The sequence below is a fragment of the Camponotus vicinus genome, unplaced genomic scaffold (genome assembly GCF_025532165.1).
Source record: "Camponotus vicinus isolate PSW18456_S1 unplaced genomic scaffold, iyCamVici1.0 SCAF_2, whole genome shotgun sequence".
NCBI lineage: Eukaryota > Metazoa > Arthropoda > Insecta > Hymenoptera > Formicidae > Camponotus > Camponotus vicinus.
In genome coordinates this window covers 11,707,995-11,733,898 of record NW_028141956.1, presented here as the reverse complement: position 1 = coordinate 11,733,898, position 25,904 = coordinate 11,707,995, and the positions used below count along the sequence as shown (strand labels likewise).

General features: G+C 41.2%; 1 protein-coding gene across 6 annotated transcripts in view; it reads right to left on the bottom strand.

Moving 5' to 3' along the window:
• LOC145967056 (uncharacterized) overlaps positions 1 to 25,904 on the bottom strand; it is a 178,097-nt gene that overhangs the window by 9,733 nt on the left and 142,460 nt on the right. For 5 of the 6 annotated variants that reach the window (XM_083091666.1, XM_083091664.1, XM_083091665.1 and 2 more), the window contains one exon: positions 2,719 to 2,784. In XM_083091666.1, coding sequence (XP_082947792.1) covers positions 2,719 to 2,784 — 66 coding nt within the window. Of the gene's footprint in view, positions 1 to 2,718; positions 2,785 to 17,440; positions 17,889 to 24,408; positions 24,844 to 25,904 lie in introns of those variants that run through there. The other variant, XM_083091663.1, reaches the window with a different exon arrangement.

Genomic DNA, 25,904 nt, shown 5'->3' with positions numbered 1-25,904 from the left:
ATTTTATTTGCTCTTTCCGACGCGATTAATTTTACGCATGGCATGTTGTGCTACTACATTGTATCGCAAAATTTTTTTTTACAAATAACGGAATAATCAGTAATCGCGGAAGAGACTGATTCGAGGCTGTCAAAATTTTTCATCTCTGAATCTAGGTCGCAATTGTTAGATTTTTTTTAAAAAGAAAAGAAAGGAGGCGCCCAAGTTTCTCGATACGCGATGTTGCGCATGTTGCAAGCATCAATTTGACGATGACTCTCAATGGCGTCCGCATGGCGCCATTTCGGTGTCAACATGACGCGTCCTCCTCCGCTCTCGCATTCCCCAGCACCATTAAGTCGCCGAATAAATGATCCCCGAAGCGTGTTCCTACTGCTATGTATTTCCGGACGCGGATGCTGTCGTTATGGCGCGCGGACGTTGTCGTTGTGCGGAATAAAAGCGCGTGTACGATGATCCTCGTCGCCGCAGTCTGGTAACGGAAACGTGAAAATACACGAGCGCGTTCTGGTATTTTAACGTACCGCAAGTGCTGTAAGTTTCCATCTCGGACAGGGCACTCTTTCCGGCGACTCTTTCCTCTCCATCGCGGATTTTTTTAGCGGCTTCGAGATTAATCGCGAATGCAATTCCCTTGCGAGTCGTTGTCACGCGGGAGATGCAACGTTTCCTCGGATATTACTCTTCGACTCGTTACGGAGAATTTATGATACTGTTACGAAGATACGAAAATGAATGAAAAGGAGAGATTTTTTTTCGCGAGATTCCTCGCGCCATATGTTGAAATTGTAAATATGCGGCATGATGTATAAATTATTTATACATACGCGGTATTTAAACCTTCTGCTTCGGTCTAGTTTCGCGAACGAAACTCAACGTTCTCGCTTCTTCATTTCGAAACCTTCGTCATTTCGTTCCCTTCTAAGCGCGAGGTTTCAGAGGCAGCGAGACGCCCGACGTCCTTGCAATGCCTATTCTAATCTCACGCGAAGTGTCTGAGGGGCGTCGTTAATTTGCCGCAATAAACGTCGTCTTCCGCGGTTGGAGTGAGCTCAAGATTTGGGAAATAAAACGGAATTGCGATCTCTCTCTCTCTGCACGACGATTGACATCTCGGGAGCAAATCGCATAAGTCTATTTGTGTTCGCTCGTTGTGTACTTGCGACGCATATAACGATGCGGATGTACTTGTTGATACGATATGATACAATCTGGCAAACATCTCGTTGCGGAACGAAGCAATAAACTTCATAGATAAATTAATACGAACAGATTAATATCGTCGTAAATGTATTAATATACAATTTCATTCAACTGAGTATTTATAGCTATTTAACGAGCAATCTTTTATACGCGCGTAAAAGTTTTCATCATATTTAATACACATTTAATAATGTACATATGTAGTTTAGAATAGGGCAACTAAATTTTTTTATATTATTCATATATAATATATTTCTCATAGAGACTTAAAATAAAATAATATTATTAAAAAAATAATAAAGACAAGAGATATAAAAAAATTATAACATTAAATTTTAATAGCCATTACTTCTTAAATTTTGCAAAATTTTAAATAACATTAGAAATATTCAAAAATGAAATATAAATAGCAATAAGGACTGCTGATAAATGGGACTGTTCTGATTTCAAAAAATCTTTCGCAGAAATGCATCGATTTCTGCTGGAAGAAACTGGATTTATAACATAATTCTGGACGATTTCTGCGAAAGCAACTATTATGCAGATGTGTATGTGAAGCGACTTTAGAATCCCTCAGGGAGATACAAATGAATGAATCCAGCACGGTATGGAAATGCATATACACGGATGCGCATAAAGGCGAACGAGGCCTATCAAAGTGCGTATTTTCATCAGCCCGGCAATATATACCGGGTGCTATAAAATACGCCGGCGCGCGGACGGTAACAAGAGTAATATTTTAGGGTGTGACCCAAATAATTACTGGATGCCGGTGCTCTCGATCTGGTAAACATTTGGTATCCGTCGTAAATCTACCGAGCAACTAGAGACTGCCGCTCTTATACCGTTGATCGCTTCGGGGATTTCGGGAGCGAAAGACGACGATGTTTTCACTTTTGCTTCTTCATTTACATCGCCGCTCGCGGATGTCACGAGAATTTAGTTCATCCCACGATACGATAAAGAAGAATAATCGAATGGGAATCTTATTGCGGAAAAGACATGGGTTAAGGGAGCGAAGTCATTCTTGCAGCTGTTGTTTCGTAGAAAAGTCGATTTGCGTCGTTTTTCTGGATAGATCGATTTAATTATTGCAAGATTAATTGACTCGGAAGAGACCCAATTCGTTTCACTTCTCAAAACTCAAAAAAAAACGATCGATAATTATCAATTTCCTTAATCGTTACAAGGCAATTTATCACAATCTACAAGTGTCCTAGATATCAGAGAGCCCCTTACTTTTTATATGTAATTCCTGATAAAGGCTCGATAATTGACTCGTGCATGCATCAATCTATCCGAACGAAAATGTTTTTAAGAGACCGACGGAGACCGGCCGACAATGATGTTCAATAACGGGTCGTAACGACAGCTGCGCAGATAGCAAGTATTATCGCAGTATCGACGAAGATTTAACAGCCTCGAGTCCTACAAGCGCAATTTTCCGCGGTATACGAGAAAACAAAAAATGAAAAAAATATAAATGGTGTAATAAACAAACGGATCAACACTTACATGGCATGATGCCTTGCGCAACCAGCTGATTGATGGGTCGCCTCAGCATGAGCTTCACCTTCAACGCTGCAACAGAAAAAGCGAGCCGCCGGTCATAAAGTGCGTCTTCTTAGTTATGGGGAAGAAATTAGGGGCCAATTCGAAAGAGCGGCCTCCTCCATCTTCGTGGAACTTTTATTTCAACGAGTGCATTGCACCTCGGCGAGACATCGGCAGGCGGGGAAGCCGTTCGCGAAATCCTCCCGTCTCTCGACGGCACCGCTCCAATTTCTGCGGGATTTCCGCCGAAGAGTCGCGACAGCCGCAAAATATCAAGCCGCGCGACGCGAGATGCTTCTATAAAAATCACGGAGATCAAAGTCGATCATTCGCCCTAACTCGGCGTACATTTTTTCCTGTTGGGTTTTCTCCTTACGCACACCGTACACGTTTCTCTGATCCTTTTAAAGAGCGATGATGGTTTTATGTTTTCACATTTTTCCAACAAGTCGATGTAATTAAAGGAATAGTCGATTTTATTATACTTACATTTGATTAATAAATATTGAAATAATAATAAAATTGATGTATAAATATCAAAAACAAAAATCTTTAAAATATCGTTAAAAAATTTACAGATAAATATATATAAGCGATCTTTTGGTAAAATGTATTTTGTCATTTTATAACGACATTATTTTTTTTCGCATATATTTTAATAATGAAAAATGATTAAAAATTTGAAGTTTCTAGTTGAATCTCGCTATGTATTATTAATTTAACACTTCTCAATTAATTTAAAATATCTATATTTTCGCTAATTGTAAATTCGGACACAAAAAGCCGCAAAGATGCACCGAGGATCAAAGGTCGAAGAAATGCGTGAGTCTTCCCCCGCGCAGAATCGGATACCCAAGTAACACACAAGTATAGAATTAACACACAAAGGGCCGGCGGTTATAAATACGCGTACGACGCGGGCCAGATTGCATAAATTGTCTGCGAAAGAGGAAGAACAAAAACGCGGAGGCCGCATGGCCGCGCAATCTGAATTCAAAGCGGCCAATATCCTGGCGAAATGCCTGGCGCACTGCCTTTGAGCATAATGGCTCATCCGCGGTGAGATTCGCTACTTTATACGTTACTGCTACTGTTGCTGGATTCGTAATAGGGTTCAGTTTCCTCCCGAATCGTCAACAAATGTTACATTGACAGTTCTCTTTCGATCTTTCACGTCTTTAGAAACAGTCACAAATCGATATTTGGCGAAAATTATATATTTATTAATGCTTATAACATTGTGCGATGTGAATTTTCTGTGCACCAATTGCGTATATCGATATAACTAATAATTATTAGTCGTAATATACAGATATTCTCCTTGTCACGAGGAGCGTGATTTAATTCGTCGCATAGTTTCAGTTAAGTTACAACTGCTTCGAGATTGAAATATGCTTGTTGACGCGTTGAGCAACATGTATTGTATTTTGGCATTGTATAACACGAATCCGCGATGCTGCAAATGAGACAGAGTAAGCTATTGGAGCTAATATATATTTTGTCCCGCTTACACGAACAATGTATGTGTCGAGAAAGACAAAATTATTACGAAATTCAGTCCTTCATGCTCTTTGCTTGCTAACTAATGCCATCATATTGTTAACATCTGGCCTCAACGTCTCACAGTCTTTCTAAAACATTTTATTTTGGTTCGCACTCTCATCTCACCTTATATAGGGTATTTCTTAATAAGTGCGAAAAATCTTAGATGATTCTTTGTCGAAAATCAAAAGCGGTTTTTTATATAAACATATACATTTTTATATAAACATATTTAAAAACTTTTTTATTTCTTTTATTTTTTTCAATAAAATCAGTAGTTTTCAATAAAAAAAAATACGTTATCGTGCACAGCACGATGCTAAATAGCATAGGTTTCGAATTACGAGAAGTTAAATTTTAAAATAAAAATAAAATTAGAGTAAATGTTGGGAAAATTGGAACAAAAACAAAATTATAATAAAAACTTAAAAACCTAAACTCCACAGGGAGGGATGTAGGAGTATATGTTTATATGAAAAACCCCTCTTAATTTTCGACAAAGAATCATCTCCTAAAATTTTTCGCACTTATTAAGAAACACCCTGTATAAAAAATTTTTAATTTTTCAAGATATATTATTTTGTTCCCACATACATCGGGAAACATCCCGATGTTAAAGTTATATTTTCCTGTGTCGCATCTCTTTTTCTCCTATTCGTATATTCCTAGACGTGATCCTTAAAATTTAAAATTTTCATCTCTATGAAATACCAGTGCTTTCTTTGTACAAGCATTAAAATATTCAATTGCATGCATAGCTATGCACGTTTCAAGTATGATTTCCAGGATCGATAACGGGGATACCGATCACGAATGCTCGTTAAGAGATAAAACTATTGCGATTAAAGCGCGTCGATAAGATTCTAGAACGTTTGCTTGCACCTTGTACCTATGATCATAATAATTCGTTCCTTCGAGCGAGATTTCGAATCGGCGTGTTCTGCGATTATCGTTCGTGTATCGTAATCATAATAATTCGTGCTAATTGGCGATTCCGTGCTGTCGAATTAAATTAGGTCGCTTGGTTACTAATAGCGAAACCAATAATAAAGCTTACCGGCTCAACTTCACCTAGTCTCTTAATAACACGACGACGCAGGCTTAACAACATGTCGTAATAATATCGCTACTCTTTATGGACAATCAATTTTTACTTCGCAGTGTTGCAATTATGACCGCGTTTTAGTGAGTTATGTACTGATGATGTAGAGTATCTGATGAAATAAAACTTTGAAATATATATATGCTCGAGTAAAAATACACAAAATTTTTAAATATCTCTATCAAGTATTTTAAAAACTTCAGAACTTCTTTTCTGCGGGCTCAAGAATCTTGAGAAATGTAAAATTTTCTTCCATTTCAAAGTTTTGATTTTAAATTTCCGACCATGCAGTAGTCGAGGGACGATTAATGAAGATTCGAATCGAGATTGAAAATCCTGTCTGGCGAGTGAAACAAAGCAGGACACAGTAGAGCTGAGAGAAAGGATAACCAGAGAGAGGATAACAGACGCCAAGAAGATAGATGCTAACGACCAGAGTGACGCTGGCTACCGAGAGATACGCTGGACCAAACGCCGCGTCACAAGAGGCGATTCTCTCTCTCTCTCTCTCTTTCTTTCTTTCCCTCTCTCTCTCTTTCTTTCTTTCCCTCTCTCTCTCTTATTCTCTCTCGAACCCGGCGCACACGTGCATAGCTGCGCACGTGCATAGTTGTGCCGTGTAGCTGATGGCATGGCAGGTTACGACTTCGTGGTTCGCGTGGCTCGATCGCGCTCGACGCGGAATTCTCACCGTGTTTCGCATTTCTGGAAGCTTCCGTTGTTGTTTCGCCTCGCTAAATCGCGCTGCGCGGCTAATTTCTTAACCCCGCAGGGTCGAGCAGCCTTCAAGTTATGTGCAAAATTCGACTTCGACATGTTATAATTAATGACGTGGACCTGGAGAAGATGGATGAACAATATAATTCGATCAAATATAACTCTGAAATAAATATACCACGATCTATGAATAGATTATAAAAGATAATTAAGATAATAAAGTTGAATCTGATGATCATGTGCTAATGAAAAAAGCAGTAAAATATTTTGAAGTAATATTGTTTTTCTCTCTCTTTCGTTTCCTATTTTTCTTGATGAAATATATGAGACAAACTATTATTTAAAGATCTTGGGGATTTTCATAACATTGATGAAATTTATCTGTTTTTTTAATTACAATATTTCCATCAATCTAAAGTAGCTGTTATTTATGCGGAGCTTAAGAGTTAAGCTTGTGTAAGAATACGCGTGAGTGATAAACGCATCACGATTGGCCAAGCCATCTATCATATTTCAGTATTTCCAAATATTTACAAAGTCAACACGGTAAATATCACGTCTTTTACGATTGCAGTAAAACTTACAACTGTGTAACATCGTATCAATATTACGGTTATCGCTTTTCGCACGTATGTATTTCATCGATCTGCGAGATGTATATCTACTTATCCAAGCGCTTTGCGTGCCGCGCGAATACCTCAAGGTGCGTATTTCGAACTAAATTCATTACCGGACTCGCCCACGCATTGGCTCATGAATTCGTGTTAATTGCTATAAATTTCTGGATGCACAGAGAGACATGGGAACCACGCGTCGTCGTAAGTATTTGCGACATCCATAGAATGCAAATTCCTCAGAAGCGATTACCCTCCACGCGCATCCAAGTACAACCTTTGCCACTTTGATTCTCGCTTCGCGACGCTCTTACGAACCGCTGTGCTAATTTAACGGGTGACTAATAATCGTAGGAATAATTTTAGATCTGATATCCTAGACAATTGGATAAAATTTATGTTTTGCTAATAGATTTTACTTTTTCCTACACTTTCTATACAACTGATTGCAAAATGAAGCAAGATTCAACCAATAAAAGCTTTCCTATCGAGACGAGAAATGTACGCAATTTGCGTTTGCAATCGATATTCGATGTAGATCTACGAATGTAGATCTACATAAATGTCATCGGTTTTACGATCATCTCGCGAACACGTTCTTTACGACGACGCTTGCTTTACGATGATGGGATGATCGGCAAATAAATCAACGGGACTGGAATCTTAAGCGCGACGTTAAAGAATTTCAGAAGACACCGGATTCCTTCAACAATCCCATAAATATTAGCCTTCGTGAATTTGCTTCTACGTTCGCTACTGATTTGACCCCAATTTTCGGTCTCATCCTTAAACTAATTCGACAAATTGCCGCCGCATTCCGCCATCTGTTCATCGACATCCTCGCGTGTCTCGACTGCATCGCAAGAAAGCGCATAAAACGCGACGCTAACGCATACGTTTATCGCGATGCATTTGCTCAAGGCCCGTCTATAACCGGAAGATATTGCGTTCCAGCTAATAGAACAATTTACAGCGCCTAAGAAGAAATTATCAGAGCGATGCTGTAGAAACGTCTATGAATATTCGGGAGTATATGTCATGCTTCGGATACGGTAAATTGTGACGCGTTTATTGGAAAGACCTCCACGACCGCAAGATATTGCATCTTAATAGGATGACGACTCTTGTAACGCGCAAATAGAAATTATCCTTCGGATGGTATTGGGTGCAAAGGTTTATGAACGCTGAAAGCTTTCGCAATACACGTACATACTATGCAGATGCAGTAGACGCTAGGCAATCATGAATTGTCATGGCAATTTTGAACTCGGGTCTTCAAAGTGTTCGATTTAGTGTTTACCGTTTATCGAAAGACGGTACTTCAAAAGATTTCATTATCCACAGATCGCGAATGTCAATGATGTAATTCAGCACGAAAAGTTCTAAGGGCCATATATTCTTTAGAATCGTAAGATCAGATAGAATCTTTTAGAGTCATATATTTTCGAGACACCGAGTAGATGGATAGAAGTCGGGCATTCACGAAATAGAAGAGGGGACTATGTAAGCCCGCATAAGACACGTTTACGTGTCAGGCGGGGGTGATCCAATAATACGGCAGCTTTGGGTATAAATAAAGCCTGCGAGCCCGGAGATCGCGAGAGAAGTTGTCTTGTCGCTTCTCTCCTCTCTTCTGTCACTCTCCCGGTCCTCCCCTCCTCACGCAACCGCTTATCTCTCTTGTCCACCGTTTTACGGTCTTCGATCTTCTAATTCCACCCATGTCTTCACGCTTTATCGCGCGCGATCCCTATTTTTTTCTTCGCGTCTTCCTCTTAGACAAGGTAAAATGTGACATTTTTTTCAAAATAGAAACCGAAAGCCCCCTCGCTCTTGTTCCTCCACGCCTACGTGATTTTCGGGAGATGAGCGGCGTAAACACACATCTCGCGATCGCCCCATGGAATATTCCATTCTCCAAATAACAGTCCACTTTATCAACATGATTGCGAAACTCTAGATGGGGACATTGTAATTTTTCTGGCAAACTACTTTGATCTTCTGTTATTCTCTCATGGGCCAAACCACTGTTTTCTGAAAACGCGCGTGATTTCGGGGAAATTTAATTTAATACACGCATGTTCAATCGAAGAAAAATAAAAAAATTGTCATTTTTTTAACTAACGTTATAGGCGCATGATCTGATAGAATCTTCAATGATTTGTCATTCTATAAATCATTTGTCTTTCTATCACAATGCAAATTATACAATCGACAAATGTAATTTTTCGTTTAATTTTTACTGGCTGGCGGCATATTAATGATTGAATCGTCGTCCCGAGAATACTAATTGGAATTAGTCGATGAATTTATCGCGCAACCACTTGAATTTTTCAGAGTGGCGCGTTTCCCGCTATTGTTTCCCCACGCACAATTGGACGAAGAGTGCACGCCTGTGCATTTACGTCAAAGCGCGAAGAAGGACTGCGAAGGCACAACCGTGAATATCGTTGTGACGAATGGTCGATGGCGTCCGTTTGACGTTCGTCACAATTCATATTCCACTCATTATCCCATATTTATATTTAATTGACATTCCCATGCGTTATTTTCTATTCGCGTCGCGGATATAGACGTCGTAAATTTACAACAGATTACATTAATGGTTTTACTTGTATTTTAGATTCGATTAATCTTCTAAAAATAATACGAATAATAATGACAGAAAAACGGAGACCATTTTTTTAAACAAAAATAACAATATATATATATATATATGTAACTGAATATTAAAATGTATATAAAATAATTACAAATTAAATTAGAAAAATTAAAATATATTAGGTAAGAAGAATGATAAAAAGAAACGGCTCATAAATAAAAAAGTGCAAATGATACAGTGTAATTATTACTTTTCTATCTATTGATTTCAATTGTTATATTTCTAATTAAGCAATTATTTCTATATTTGTGTGCAAAAAATAATTCTAATTAGTAGATAAATTATATTTGTATACATATATGCGATAGAGAGAGGAGAGATATATAATTTTATCAACATTGCGAGCGTATCATATTTGATTATATTTGATCACTGCAATAAATATCACATTAAATTAATTATTAATTAATTAATAATTATTAATAAATATTGATTTGTTTTAGAATCTGACAATGTACACGATACGTACAAGCTAAGTGTAAAATAAATGTAAAATTACACCGCCATTGGCAAATTACACACGATCCAGACGCAGAGAATCGCGTATCTTCTCGATCGAGACGCGCATAAGAGGCGCGTATAACTTTCATATTAATCATCTTAGTAGTTAATTCGCTAATAGGATAATTATCGGTGTGGAGGAGAATACCCGACGCGATTTACTTCATTTTCATGTCGGAGCCAGCGCGCCTACGTTCCTCCAGCTGTTCCGGTCGCGGCCATGGATCGTTTCGCGGCGCGCGCGGTAGCCGGGAGGAACGCCGTTTAATGCGTCGATCGTGCGATACGCACACAAGCGCAAGCACGCACGTACTTATAAGTGACTTATAGAGCTCGCGCGCCCGCTCCGTGTATATTATAGAGCTCTATGTAAGCTTAACACGGCTTCAGCACGCTCCGCCTATCGGCTACGCCTTCTAATTGATGTGCGCACTTGTCTTTCGTAATGTCCCCCTCGGAGCGATAGAGAAGCGTGAATTTACATTTTTCTCCCGTGTTTACGAGAGAACGTTGCGTAGCGAGCATGTATCGTACCTTGAATCTTCTGCGTACTTAACGATCGATTTATACGCGCTAATGCATCGATTAGAGTAAATGATATCTTCTATCGATTATCTTTAGTGAACATCTGTTTTACGCGGTCAAATGTATGCCCTCCGTTACAAGGATATATCTTCATTAATTCTTGTAACTCTAGAAATAATAAGAAATTTTTAATTAATAGTTTAATAAATTTAAATAATTATCACACTATAAGTTTTCTCCTAAATCTGCTATCTACGCTGTTATATATTTCATATTTAATAAATCGCTGAGAATTATCCTAGAATCATTCCAAAGTATGTAATAAAATCAATGTTATATTGTAGCTTTAGATCTCAAATGATTACACAATTTGTCGACTTATCATACTTTGACTTTGTACCTGGCATTTAACGCTAATACAGGCCTTCGGATCGTGTGCGATGGGCGTGGAAAGAATTCGGAATCAACCGGAGCTAGAGACGATCGGTCCACAACCGACATCTTCCGTATCTGTACCATTTACTATGTCGCTCCGAGAGAGAAAGAAAGAGAGAAAAAGAAGGGGGAGGAGAGAAAGAGACATCGAGTCGACCGTCTGGCGCTCGTAAATTCTATCCGAAATTCTCAAATATCACGATTCCCTCTATTTTTCCTCGTTCTCCACTCCGTCTTCTCTTTCCTCGAGAAGGAACCAGTATTTTTAATCGCGCGCGCGAACGCGTTTCTTCTCGCGCTCCACCTTCCACGACCCACGCACGACGGAGCACGCAAAGCGAGGAGGACTCAGGATGAGGAACGCGTGTGGCATGCGCGCGCGGATTTCTCCTATAAAAACGGGCTTAACAACACCGAAATCTATTTATTTAGCGGGATAAATCACCGGGAGCTTTACGACAGTGCGTATATTACGCAAATCGGAGCGTTATATCAATCGGCGAGGCAAGTTTGCTTCTCTTTTGCCCTTTTTCCATTTTTCACCTTCGCTTCCATCTCTTCCTGCAGAGATTTTTTTCCTGAGATTTGATCTTCATCACTTCATCCACGATCGGCCGTTTTTCTCGATCATCATATTCTTGCTTTTTCTTTTTTTTGGCATTAGACTCCATAAAAATTTGTCGTGTTTTTCACAAAAAAGACTTATATCATCTTCATAAGTAATATTGCGCATTATATTGTATTAATCATTCGTTTTGAAAGTGATGTACGTTCAAGATTTTCGGAAAACCTTGTTAAAATTGATGTAACACACAGACACACATATCACTTCAGATAAATTAAATATTGTGACAATTTATATTAATATATTTTACGGATTAAAATGTTCTCAGTATGAATGCGCTTCCATATAATTTATTTCTCAGTTCCTCTTTCCTGTCGTCATTGTAATCTTTTTATTCTTTCTTGATATCATGCTTTTTTTGACAGTTCGTTTCGTAACTCGCTCTTCACGAAAGATGACAACGACAACGCTTGGCATGCAATACGAGCAACTGCAGATGATAATATCTTTGACACAGATGAGGTGTCGAATGGAACGTCTGGCGCGTTACATCTTACTTAAAACTTGTAAAACTTTGCCGTTATTCTCGTTATTTTGACGATTCTTATTCTCATCACATATTTAAATGTTGTATGCAAGGCATGTCCGAGATGCGTATTTTTTTGAGAAATCGTAAATGACACTAGCAATAACAAATTTATTAACGATTTTAATGACGTTTCTTTTTCGTAAATCTCTCTTCTTGAAATTATTTTGAATTAATTTCCTCAAAATTAGGATATAAATAATTGAGAAGTTTTTTCGAATAATATTACGACCAGAGTGTTGGCAAAAAATTAACCCTACAATTATGACAGATTTGCTTGATAAATCGGTCGAAGAAACAGTTCGGGAGAAATCGCACGACTATCTGTACTTGTGTCAACGGCAATTATTATGTGTGTAAGCCGGCTGACAATACGAATACGGAATATTCGGTTCGGAGTTTTAGCATTGTCTCAAATGCTCGTTCGTCGTACATTTCGACTCTCGTGCCGGTAAATCAACGTGTTTTTGCGTGATAAACACCTGCCGCTGCTCGACGCGACAGACGTTTTTTATGGCGAAAGTCGGCCCCGGGGTATATTAATTAGCAATTACGCGAGAAATGAATCGTGGACATGCGGGCTACTTCGTATCACGTCGCGAACTCACTCACTTTTGGTTTTTTGTCTCGCGTGCGATTTCGCAAGATCTATTAGAGGAACAAGCGCGCGATGCCGACCGATCGGGAGAGTCAATCGCGCGCAATCGTCATTATCCCTTAAAAGGTGGGATAACCATAAATAACGGAGTGTTACATCTGAAAATATGTGCAAAGTCGCGAATATTAGAGAACATAATAAAGAGAAAAGTATCTGCTAGTAAGTTGCGAAAACATTTTATAATCGCGCGAGCTTCTCCCTCCATATGTATACACATATATAAAGATTTTTAAAAAATAAATTGTTCTCTCAAAATAAATCAAACGAAAAATCGTAGAAATTGCTGTCGCAAAGTGATAGTTTGCACCTTCGAAGCGTAAGAAAATATGTCGCAAAATTTCAAAAACTAAGAGATTCTAAAATCGTATTATCGTATGCGTCGGTATTCTTGATAACCTGTCTTCGCTAATCATCGTCCACGCAGCCTTTCGTCCGAGTTGTCAAGAAGGCGATGTGCGTGCATCCACACCCACATGTCCGCGCTTAGTTTCACGTTGGTTGCTGGATGCTGCGTGAGCTCGCTCGCCCCTCTAGGTGAAACTGTTTCCTGTGTCGCAAGCCGCATCTCTCATTCCTGAAGGGTCTCTCTTGCCAGTTCCTCTCTTTCTCCATCTCTTCTCGACTTCCCCTCGCGGCTCCTTCGCTCGTGCTCGCGCCGTCTTCTTTCTCTTACGACGTAGTAATATATCTGGTCCGCGTGGGCGGCCCACGTGGGCTTGACAGCTAAGCCCACGGGAAACTGGTTACACCCACAACTACGCTCCAACTTTACGCCGCGACAGGCAAGAGGCACACGCCAGGTAGGTACACACTTTGCCCGGGCACTTCGTCAGCACACCGGCTGACTGGCTGGTTTTTGGCTAACTCGGAAGCGGACTTGTGGCATCCTTCTGATAACCGTGTCGTTTCTTGTCAATCGATTTGTTAACAATCTCCGATTTCTCGATACTTAAAAATGTAGAGGGATATATGTGAGAAGGTGGAAAATATTCCTGCTATTTTCTTCAATTAATACGCGCAAATAGCTTTCTTTATATTTTCATTGAATCTCAAAAATAATGATTGATCGTCACAATTGATATAATGAAGTTTGTTTGACCCTAATAAATAATGACATTATAATTTATGTTAATAAACTGGTAAAGCAACGTCAAGCTTATTCTTACTATTTTCATAATGAATAGAAAAGATTGCCACACATGAATTCATGAAAACATTAAAAAAATATTTATATTTCTGATTTTATAAATAATCTTGTTAATTTTAGAATGCTTTGTAATTTAGATTAGATATTCGTGTAATCTCTCTTAAATCAGATTTACTTTACAATATCGTTTATAACTTATATGAATTCCTAGCGAATTCGCGCATTTATATAGCGTGAAAACATTAACAACAAGAATGCGTTTGTCTTCGTGTCATTTCCCATGAAAAAGCGGTAGATCCTCGTAGATGAAAAGAGACGAGGAGAAGGAGACAGAGAACGGGGACCTCGTTTCTGCGGAAAACGAGATGCTATGGCGGAAAAACGCCGTTGAGCGAGCTCATCTAGCGTGTCTAATAAACACGAGTGCGTCTTCCATCCTTAACATTACCTGAGTTACGTTTTTTTCCCCGTTCACGGTGCAACGCGAGCGTGCGTGCGGTTATGCACACGCTTCGCGGACAATTAATTTACCTCTCGGAGCGATTCTAAAGGTTCACTCGCGGACGAACGGACAGACGGACGCGAATCGTTCCAGAAATGGAGTTGGTTTCGCCGCTTGAGATACGATCGTATACGTGTACGCGAGTGCACATATCGTACGGCGGCCGTACGCGGAGAAAAACGCCATAACTCCGCATCGTATATGGTGGCAATGCACAGGTGCATGCCACCGTGAGTCCACCCCGCTCCCCCGCCGCATCATCGTTACCACCCTTTCCCTCGTCCCTTCGTCCCTCGATCGGACGTGCGTGCAGAATGCCAATTGTTTCTCCGCCTCTCTTTCTCTTTTTCTCGCGATATCAACACGCTTGTTCTCTCCGATTCGCGCCGATCCTCACCGATCGTCGCCGCTCGATCTCTCCTTCTCGCGCATCTCCGCGATAATTCTGTCGCTTTCCCTTCGTTCCTCCTCCTCTTCTCGATTGCGATACCTCGTGAACTGTCGGTATAGGATGCATCGTCTCCCTACCATTCCTGTTTTCTTTCTCTTTCTCTCGCAAAGAGGGGTTGCAATCTTTGAGTACGTATCAGACACTTCTTCTGCGTCTCTGTATTATCTAGCTTCTTTACTTTGATCGCTCAACGAGCATGACGCGATAAAAAATAATTAGTATGTACGTCGGCAGTGCGTTTCTAGAAATAGACCGGTCGCATAATTGGGCGCATTGATTCCGAAGACCGCTTTGGAAACCTGGAATCGGCTTGGAAGCGCAATGCCGCCATGAGGTCCATGAGCGAAGAAACTCATACATCAATGCGATCGGTTGCTTGCTTCATCTCGGAAAACGTTTCTCAAAGATGAGAAACGTCTCATCTAGTCGAGAGATCAAGCGAGGAAGCAGCAAAGTCTAATTTTAAGATTTATTTGCTTATCATCGATACAGATCGCAGTGTGTATAGGTACATATAATATAAGGTAACATGAAGAAAATAATCTAAACTACTTTAGTAAATAAAATGATCGATTGCACAATATATTCGCTCAATTTTTAACTGTCAACGGAATTTCTAGCAAGGTTCATCTCTATTCTGTCGACATATCCTTCTATTTTTCTGGCTAGATCTCGTCTGGCAGACGAGTCGCTTTTACTTGGGAAGCGAGGACGACACGCTTCATCGAGCAACGAGGTGTAACGCGAGAGCCACCGAAAGACACGCGCACGTGCGCGCGGGCGCGCGAGCGGTGAGAGTTGAATTTATGAATGAACGAGCGAAGGGCGAGCGTGGGCGAGCCCCCACGCGCTTTATCATAATCGGGACCTCCGGCCTAGTCACGCCTGCCATAACTGCCCAGGCATAGAGCAAGGTTGTTCGTGAAATCGAACATGTCCGTTCGCCTATTCGATCACGATTACGCGGATTGCGTGCGCGTCGCGGATGAATGAAACCGGGCGGCCATTCCTCCATTCATACACGCGCCCGCGTAATTTCGTAAGCGCCCTTTCACACCTTCAAGAGACCCTTCCTCGGAGCGAATACCTGAGGGAAATTTCAGGCAACCTTGTTTGCTATTGATCGAATAATTCGACGATTTGATCCAATAATCTTTGGATTGAAAAATTGAAATTTAATAATTTTGATATAATATTTAATCTATATATGTATATATAATATTAATTTTTTTATATAAATACAAAAAGATTATTGTACATTTATATAAAATATTAAAAAAATGTATATCAGAGGAATTAATTTCTACTATCAATTCATCGTTTAGGAAATAAAATTTGCTCCATCTCTCGAAAGGAAAATAATTAAATGCAGAAATGAATTTTCAATGTTCGTATCCTGTGCTATCTCGCATGATTTCCTCGCGCTGACGGATCGAACAAGACGGACAACCATTATCCCGAGGCGCAAAAGGTACCTCCCTTCGCTTCCTTGGCTTCCCTCCTTCGTGAGTCCGTCAGTCAGTCTGTCACCTTAACACGAATGCGCCACGGGGATGAATAATCCATGGAGCCTCGTGTGCGTGCGCCCGCGCCGAGAGAGAGACAATGTGCGTCCCACACGAGAATTTCAGGTGTTTCGACTAACGAGCGATTTGCATGAAACAACGAGGACATACGACGGTGACGCTGGGGGACGATGAAGGAGAACGAACCAGTTTCGAACCGCGCCGGTACACATTCGTAATTCTATAATGCATGTAAGCCGACAGGCTCACCTAAGTATCCTATCCTCTCTTCTTTTGATTTCTTTTTTGGAAATGTTGCAACGCGCGGAAGAAACTGTAATGAATTTAATTATGGATATGTTATATCAATAATTATAATAACAAAATTACTGTGCTCTCTATAAACTAGAAACTGATTAATTTGAGAGAATTATTATACTTTTATTATATAACAATGTATAATTATAATAATTATTAATTTTGAATAATATATGATGCATATTATTATGTAAGAATACAAGATATCTGAGAATCATCAAATGTTAACATCTGTAGATTCTTTGCACGCTTTTCAATCTTGTACATGATATATTTTTGCCAAGCGTATTTCACAAAGTGTGTTCATCGTCCGTAATTATATCGCGTGCAGTGACAGGTGAACACACGATTCAACGCGGAAAGTAATAACCAACGATCGAGGGGGAAGGAAGGGAGGTGGGAGAAAGGGGTCCCCCTTCATTACATAAATTGCGCGAAACGTTCTGTCACGCGTTTCATTCTCGCTGCCTGCCTTTATGCAACGCACGCTATGAATTATTGCGCAACGAAGGGAAAAAAAGAAATAATTAAACGCTTTTAATAACGGCTCTTAAAATTCCCCGCGAAACGAGGCGAATTGTCGAGTTGTCGATGTTGACGGTTCAAGTGGATAACGAGCCCGTTTTCGAGCATCGTGTGTCTGAAAGCAGTGTCGAAGGATATGGGACCCGGTCCGAACTTTTATTTTCAGTCGAGAGTTGTTTGCGAATTCGATGATTACGCGTGTCTCCGTAAAGAAAGAGAGAAGAGAAATAAAATGTGCCCCTATTATATTATGTCGCGGCACGCGCGAATATCACGTTAAACACTCGCGACGTGTGACGTGACAGATAAAAATCGTGTCGTTCATTACCTTTATCTCGTTTGATGCGTCGGCAAATAGCGCACATACGTCGGCCGCAGTGCTGCCTTTCGGGCTTCTGCTCGGTGTCCAGGGTAACCATGGTGTTGTACGTGGTGTTGCACGTTCAATAAATTATATTTCCGTCTTATCATACGCGCGACGGATTATATATTAACTACGTTTTAACCCTTCACGCGCTGCCCATGCGACTTATTTCGGACATTCTCGTCCCACATTTTCTGCGAAACATATTTCTCTCCAGAAAAAGAATGAGACGAGATGACGCACACACAGAGATACACTGATTTCTTTTTTTTTCCTTTACACGAGTTGCGCGTTTATCGCTGATGTCGCGAATTGTCAATGGACGGCGAATGTTTCGACGCGGCTGATGAGAAATAATTACTTTCGATCCACCCCTTGGAACGATGATCGATGCTCCTGCGTTTATCGGTTCCTGCAAGTTGACGATTCGTACTAATCGAGTATCGAGCGCGATGACAACCGATCGACTCATTCGCGATCGATACTCGTGATGTAATTTCTAAATTTTTGTATACTGAAGAGAAATATCATTTTAATTTTAATTAAAAAAATGTCCAATATTCCCAATATTCGTCGACTTTCGCGAGATCGATACTTGTCGTTGATCGAGCCTCTGTAAAATTGCACGGTGTACCTCGAAACATTACACTTGTTGCGTTATAAATGATATTTATGTAACGATTTAATTAATGTCTGATTAATTCTGTAATTAAACAATTGTTCTTCATGACGTAACACTTTTATTCACGTGCTTGTCCGAATGGACAAGCTTACACCACGCGTCTGAATTTTGCACACGCACTTTTTTTTCTCCTCGATAAGAAGGAGATTCAAAGATACAATGCTTCCTCAGCAACTTATTTCGCGTTTGATTCATTATGCGTCACAAGTTGCACGCGAGTTTCGTGTACCATAAACGTTGACGTGACGCGACGTGTAGATTTATTTTTTATTAGATCACTTTTCATTTGCATATCGCTTCGATATTGCGATTCAGGGAAACGAATTATGATAATGCGGGCAGGTTTCGCTGACATTAAACGAACATTTAATGGACAGTTCTTGACTCGTGACACGTGAGTAGTGCGATATTGTCATGCAAAATAAGGACGACAGCGTCGCGCGTTTTGTCAACTCTATGGATTATTTGTACCGAGAGCAGCGTTATATGCTCGCCTTTCATAATTTATATGAATCACGGTTGAGAGAAATTTGCATTTGTCGCGCTTGTGGTGACACGAGCATGAATAAGCGAGTTAAAAAAATCGTTAACGCACGCGTAAAATAATCGTGTTATTAATCGATATCATTATATATGGCGATATATCGGAGAAACTTTTTACGCGTTCTCTTTTTACATGGTTGAATAACCATGTATGAATAAATCGATCGTTGATTTCGAAAAAAGTTTAAAAAAATAGTTTCTTTTGCATTTTAATGCCACAAAAATCTTGTTACGAAACTTTAGAAAAGAGTCCGTAATGTTCTGCGAGTTATTTCCAAATACCGTATTTTTAACGAAGTATTTTATGATGTCTAAGTATTTTCCTTCGTAATCACACGGATTAATGTCGAGCGTGGCAAACATTCAATTAATCGTCCAACTTTTTATCCCGATTGCCATCTTAGCGCGCCCTAGGCAAGTCTCTTCGCACCTCAAAGAGTCACGAGCGGCCACGGCTAATTAAGCTCGATTCAATTTAATTAATCCCCTCGATAATCCCTTCCTCTTCCTCTTTCCATTCCTCATAGGGGGTAGCCTACCTCGGGGCAATTAGCGCGAAGAATCGTGGGCAGTCGTACGGGCTAATCGTATTGAATTAATAGAATCGAGGCGACGCCGACCGCGCCGCGAACTCATTCTCGTGTTCTCTCCTCGGTCGGTGCGTGGGCGAGGGGATTCATTCCGGCGTCGTAAATTACGGTAAAATTACCGGCAACGTGAAAAGAGCCGAGCGAGCGGGCAGGACGAACGAGAGCCGCGTATAACTTTCGAAAACGTGAGAGGCAGAGAGCGTTCGCCGCACGGCTCCTCATTGAGGAAAATCGAGAGAGGTGAAAGCGAGACAAAAAATATTTCATCGACGATGAATAAAGTTTTGAATATTTTTGCCGGACCGCGTCGTCTCGGTCGTTTATTACCGGTTTAAATACCGCGTCGCGTCGATAAGTCTCTCCGATAAGCGAAATCACGAAGCGCGAAGATTTACCTGCATTCGATCGATGTCGAGCGGACGTGGAAACGTATCGGCGCGCCCGTCGTGTAATCCACGAGCAAATAACGAATTTTCGATCAACAAATTGATATCGGGCTGCGCGAAAAATTATTAAGCGATTAACGCGGTATATTTGATGTGCTCGAGGTGAAACTCAATTTGCCACCGGATGCGCGCGATCGGTCGGCGTTTAACGACTAGCATAACGCGGGAGTTATAAAGACGCACGCGGAGAAGACCGGTGGAGCCGCAGTGAAAGTTGACAAAACGAATTCGAATCCTGCTCGATGCGGAGTCTCTCGCCTGATCCCACCGGCACCCACGCATCGGCATTTAATTAACACCGAAATTATTAAAGACGGCTCCGCACTGTCCACGTACTAAATAACCGCCCACGCGCACCGTATCCCCCGTGCACCGTTACTCCTGCTCTTCGATCATTATGTAAAATTCTTCTTAATTACGGTACTGGCAATTAATTCGAATGAGCGCTTACAAAAACTTGAATATTCGACGAGAAGGTCGTCTGCATGGAGCTGATTCTCCGTGTAATATCTTTCGATATACGCGCGAGAAGAAAACAATATCCAGTTTTAACTGGAAAAATTAGTTAACGTTTCTTGATCTCGAAAGAAACTCGAATAAAATTGATTGTTTACTTTTATCAATTTTCTTCAAGTTACAAATTAATACTTTCTGCAGCCGGCTATAATGGCGGGATATATCGCCAAAGAATTCGTCATATTTTACATTTTTCGTTACAGCCGCTGAAATCATGTATACGGTAGTAGGTACATTGTCGTCGAATTAACTCGTCCTACCTGGCGGGATTGTGCCATTATAATCAAGTTTATCGAGCTATCTTTACTTTAGCCAGGTGGTTACATGCCGTGTAATTAGCGTAATTACTATTATAATGCACTCGTTGCCGCCGGCCGTTCGTTAATGTTACACTCGCCGTGGGTCGGTCCACAAAATTATTTCATCTCCATTTTCAACCTACTTATTGCGCTTATAGTTATTAACGGACGGAGAGGCGAAGATACGAAGAAGAGAAGAACGAGGGAGAAGCGGAAGAAGCGAATTGCCATCGCCCGCGATCGGATCCGATCGAGCATTGATTAATTCGCGAAGCTTTTCTGCCATTTATAACGCCACGCCTAATTAACCGTGGCCAGGTTAATAGCGTAATTTGTTACTTTAATGACGTATCAAGTTACGAAATTAACGCGGCAGATCTAGATGAGGAGAGTATCTCCCGTGGCGGCTCGTTTAACCCCGCGCGCTCTATTATTTTTCATTTTTATGCCATCGCCGAATATTTAGCGAGAGAAAAATAAATACGCTACTCCGTCCTTACATTTTTCGCTTCTAATAATATAGGAAAATTTACTTTGTTTGTAAAAAGTAAGATAAATTTAAAGAAAGAGTAAAATTAAATAGAACGTAAAAAGTAAGAATAAATTGGATAATTTAATAAACGAAACAACATATGATTAGAATATAAAATTCAATAAATCAAACTGTCTTTTCTGTAATTTTCAATTGAAAGATGAATCATATCGAATGAGTATTAAATCGTCCAGCTCTTTAACGCAACTCGCGCGCATTACTTTCAACCGCAAACGAAGGCGGCTCTCGACGACGTGACAGTCACCGGGCGCTAATTTACGGGACGTTTTTATTGTATGACGGACTCTCGAGCGCTTTTCGATAAACGAGCGACCACGGTGTGTTTGTTACGGCCCCGTAGAAGGGTTGCGAAAGAGAAATCGGGAAACGGACCCCCTGCACCGGCGAGAAATAGTCGGGGCCCCTCCCACGAAGGCGGCGTCCTCGACACGCATTTTTAAAGAGTCTTTTCGTCGTCACGGGTCCATCAGCCCCCGGAGTACCGTGTCGATTCTTATCTGGTCGTGCCGATCTTCATGATCCTTCACTCTATAGAGGTCCACTCACATGCGAATTTATTCCCGCGACGAATTCGAGTACCGGCGAAGCCGAATCACGATTTGTGATACTTTAACTGTCGGCTCTTGACGTTGATTTTTATATCGATAACGCGCAGCCGCGGCCGTAATATTTTTTTACGACAGAACGTTAATTGGCGATTAATACCTTGGGGAATTTTCCGATAAACGATGTAATGCTCCGAATTAATTAAGAGACACCGTCGATATGGGAATTTAGTTCGGTTTGTTTACGACGTTTTTTACCGAGGCGGTCTCCTCTTCTCTCTCTTTCTCGATATTTCCTTTTTCTTTTTCTTTCTTTTAAAACTTGCTCAATAAAAATAAGCATCTTATAAAACTAAAATAAGACCACGGAAAGATATATTTCTTTTAATAAAGAATTAGAGTTATATGTACCTAAAATATGATTAATAAAATTTTAATTAAAGAATAAAAAAGACGTATTTTGTGTGAAATTTTTCTTTTCAAAATTAATTAATCAATCTATCAATCGATGTAATCTAAAAAACCTATATATGAGCCAATAATTTTCTAAATACTTGAACATTTTTAACAAGCACTTTTGTAAATATGAAATGAATAAATGTTTAACATCTACCTTGTAATTGTCTGATTGATGATTAAGGGAATTTATGATTCTATTAATGGATTATTATTGCATTTACATCGTTTAATCGACTCATCCGGATTATCCGATTCTTAATGGACACTTAAAATAAATTATCATAAAAAATAAGGAATAAGAAAATAAGTTCTTTCGATGATCGATAGCATCTTCTTAACAAGATTTACGTTAGAAACTGAATAATAGGGATTCATATGATTATCGCTGTTTATCTCTTTTGCTACCTGTTGACTAATGACGATCCTAATCCGAGGAACATAGTCGAAACATCGGATGAAGATATAAGTAATTAAATTCATTTAGATTACATTAAAAAGTAGAGTTAAGTAGCGAGTTCCTAATTCCAATAAATATCTCCCAAAGTAACTTTCTCCCAACATCTATGCTGATGTTGCAAACAATGAAATGAAATATCGACGATAAATCTCCAATTGTTTTTACTCAAGTATTCAGAAAATAAATAGATAATACGTTTTAACTTTAATATGATCGAAAAAAATACGTATAATATATATTATCAATCTAATGCTCTGCATTTGCTAATAAAAAGACTTGGCTTTAATGGTACGAGTTCTAGCTTTTGATAATTTTACTTTCTCACATCATTGACAATTTTCAATACAGTTGGCACACAATCGTATCTCGATTATTAATTTACCGAATGAAGGAACACACGGTCACGGAGACTATTGAATCTGTCTGTTATCCGAACAAGCCCGTTAATACGTTTCGATGCAGATCGAAAGATGGACCGTTTCAATGAAGGGTTCGCGGTAAGAAAAGGTCCGAGTGACTGAATCAACCGCAATCGGCGGTGCGATCTTATAACGTAGAAGAGCGTCATGAGCCGTCGCGAACGAGCTCCGATCTGCCGGACGTGTTTGCGAAACGAGGCAGATCGAATCCGAGGGATCGCGATTCAATTAATATACGACGCCGCGGCCCCGGCGCTTGATTTAATTATCAGATTCAACCGGTGCCGATAGGAATCGCTTCATTAAGTGTGCGCCATGTTTCCATCCAGAATGCGATGCCTATCGAAGGAGAAAGAGAGAGACGGAAAAAGGAAATGACACGTCGTCGCCCCGAAATGAACACTGTGTAATTATCGCGATCCATTATTAGTTTAACGTTGATTCGCGGAGGCGCGAATCTGTGCCCCGAGCCTCTTGTACTTGAATCCTATATCCTGACCGGATTTTATCTGGCTCCTGTTGACCAAGATGAGACAAGTTTGCGCTTCGTGTCTTTTTTTAACGAGTTTAAAAGGCGGACGCGCGGGTTAGGTTTTAATACGCGCTTTTTGCTGCAGGCACTTTTCGCGTGCCACGACCAAGCAGAGTCAACGCCGTAAAAATATTCGCCGGTTGTAAACACGCGTCTCGGCGTTAGGTTTCATTATTTCTCCTCGACTTTTTATTGCGCGACGTCGCAGTAATAATTTATCATGATTGAAATTGCGGGATGTCTCATAAAAATCGATCGAGTTTAGCAATGCTAGTGAGAGACCGGTCGTTCCTCTATCGTTCAAACATAATTAGCACACCTAATGTGTTTGACATCCGACGGTACGTTGTCACTATCTGTCATCATCACAAAGATCGAGTCTGACACGATCTTGGCAAACTTGATTTTCAACCAACTGCATGCTCGCGAGATGCAGAGCCACGTTCGATTTGCACGTCATGAACTGTCAAAGCGCAGTTTTTTCATTCATAATAATAAACAAGATATATTAGCGGTTTTCTGTTATGTTAACGATATTGGGACCGTGTACGTTAATTATTTATGAACATTATTTGCGTCAACAAGTGAAATCAGCACGACTTATGCCTCGGTTATACAAAATATGTAAAATTAGTTTTAATTTATTGTATTATAATTATTATGTCAAATGACATTTTTTAATGACTAAAGAAATACCAACGAATGTAATTAGCACGATATTAAACACCGTGGCAGATGCTGTCATCGGCGCGATCGTTGATCTCCATCAATCCCCCTCGAGAGATAACTTTAAACGCGTTAACATCCGAGCGCGACGCGTTCACAGAGGCACGAGCCGACGACGATCGATCTCGCATCGATCGGTCTTGTATAGAGAAGCAGAATGCACACCATTCATTTTCATCCGTGAAGGCTAGTCGGAGCGTCGGTCGTTCTAACGAGAGCCACGGCGGCCTCTATCTCTCCCTTCGCGTCTTCGCAACCACGTCGTTGACACGCTGACACACAACACCGATACACAATCCACAACGACGACGATACACAGTGGAATACCGGCACAAGCAACTCACACTAGCGCTCGTTTCCATCTCGACATGACGCGGGAGAGAACACGACGTGAATTGCACTTTGCACGACTGGTTCACGCGATTTTTTCCCCGGTGAACCACCTGAACCGGTGAAGCCACGAAATATCCGATCGGCTGGCCGATTAGTCGCGAGCCTCGTGGCAACGCGTAAACACACAACACTGGAGGATTACACGTGGTTGCGGGTGATATAAACAGCACGGGGGTGCGCGCAGTTTCCAAGGCGTGATGTATCGCGCGCGTGTTCACCGGAACGGAAGGGCAGAAAAAGGGGAGAGAAGAAGAGGGAACAGTACATGGGGAAAGAGTGCGAGGTAAAAAGAAAGAGAGAGAAAGAATCGGAAATAGAGGGAGGGAGAAAGCACCACACGCGCTTCCTGGGAGAGAGAGTGCAATCTCTGTCGGTCCGGTCTCTCGGTTCGTCTCTGACTGGTGTCGTGTGCGCGGCTCACGAGAGAGCACAGCCCGTGTTGTGTGCCGTTGCGGCCTGGGGGCCACGTGACACAGTCCCCTGCAGGAGGTAGGACCGCACACTCCGCGGAGCAAGAGCGGCCGACCGGCCATGTGTGTTGTATTGCGCGCGCGGGGCTCGCGCGAGTGATAGTGTGGGGCGCGCGTGTGGGCCGCATTGCAAGAGAGAAGGAAAGAGAGGGAGAGAAAGGAAGAGGGAGAAGGGAGAAGAGGGCAGAAAAAAAAGAACGAGCAAGGGGGCGAGGAGAGGAGAGAGGCGACAAAGACAATGAAGGGAAAATTAGATGGGGCGAAAGAAAAAGTGCAAAAAGGGGCACGAGAGGAGAGAGCGAGTGAGAGAGGAAAAGAGGCCGCGAATACAGTCGGCCTGACGTCGCATCTCGCGTACAGGGATCGTGTAGCGGGGCATAGGCGGGCCGAGGGGAACTGCCGCCGATTGCGAGCCAGAGTGGTGGAATCGTTCTTGAGAGTGGGAACAGGAAAGCGTTGAGAAAAAGGGGGTGGGAGAGCCGAGTGGGAGGACTGGGTCCGCGGGCCCAGCTTCGAGCGAGAGTAGGGTTCTCCCTCGGTCTCTCTTTCCCTCCATCTCGCTCTCTTTCTCGCGATATTACTTGACGCGGGGAAATGGGGGGCACAAGGGCGCAGAGAGACCCGAGGTGAGGAGGTAGGGCGGCCTACGACCCTGTCAGGCGCGTGCCCCGAGTCAGCTCGCATGGTCTACGTGGTACGATTGATAACGAGCCGTGGCTGCAAAGCCGTAGTTGCAATCACCGATTTTTATTCAGATTATTTGTATCACATATAAGGGGCCGATCGATATAACACTTT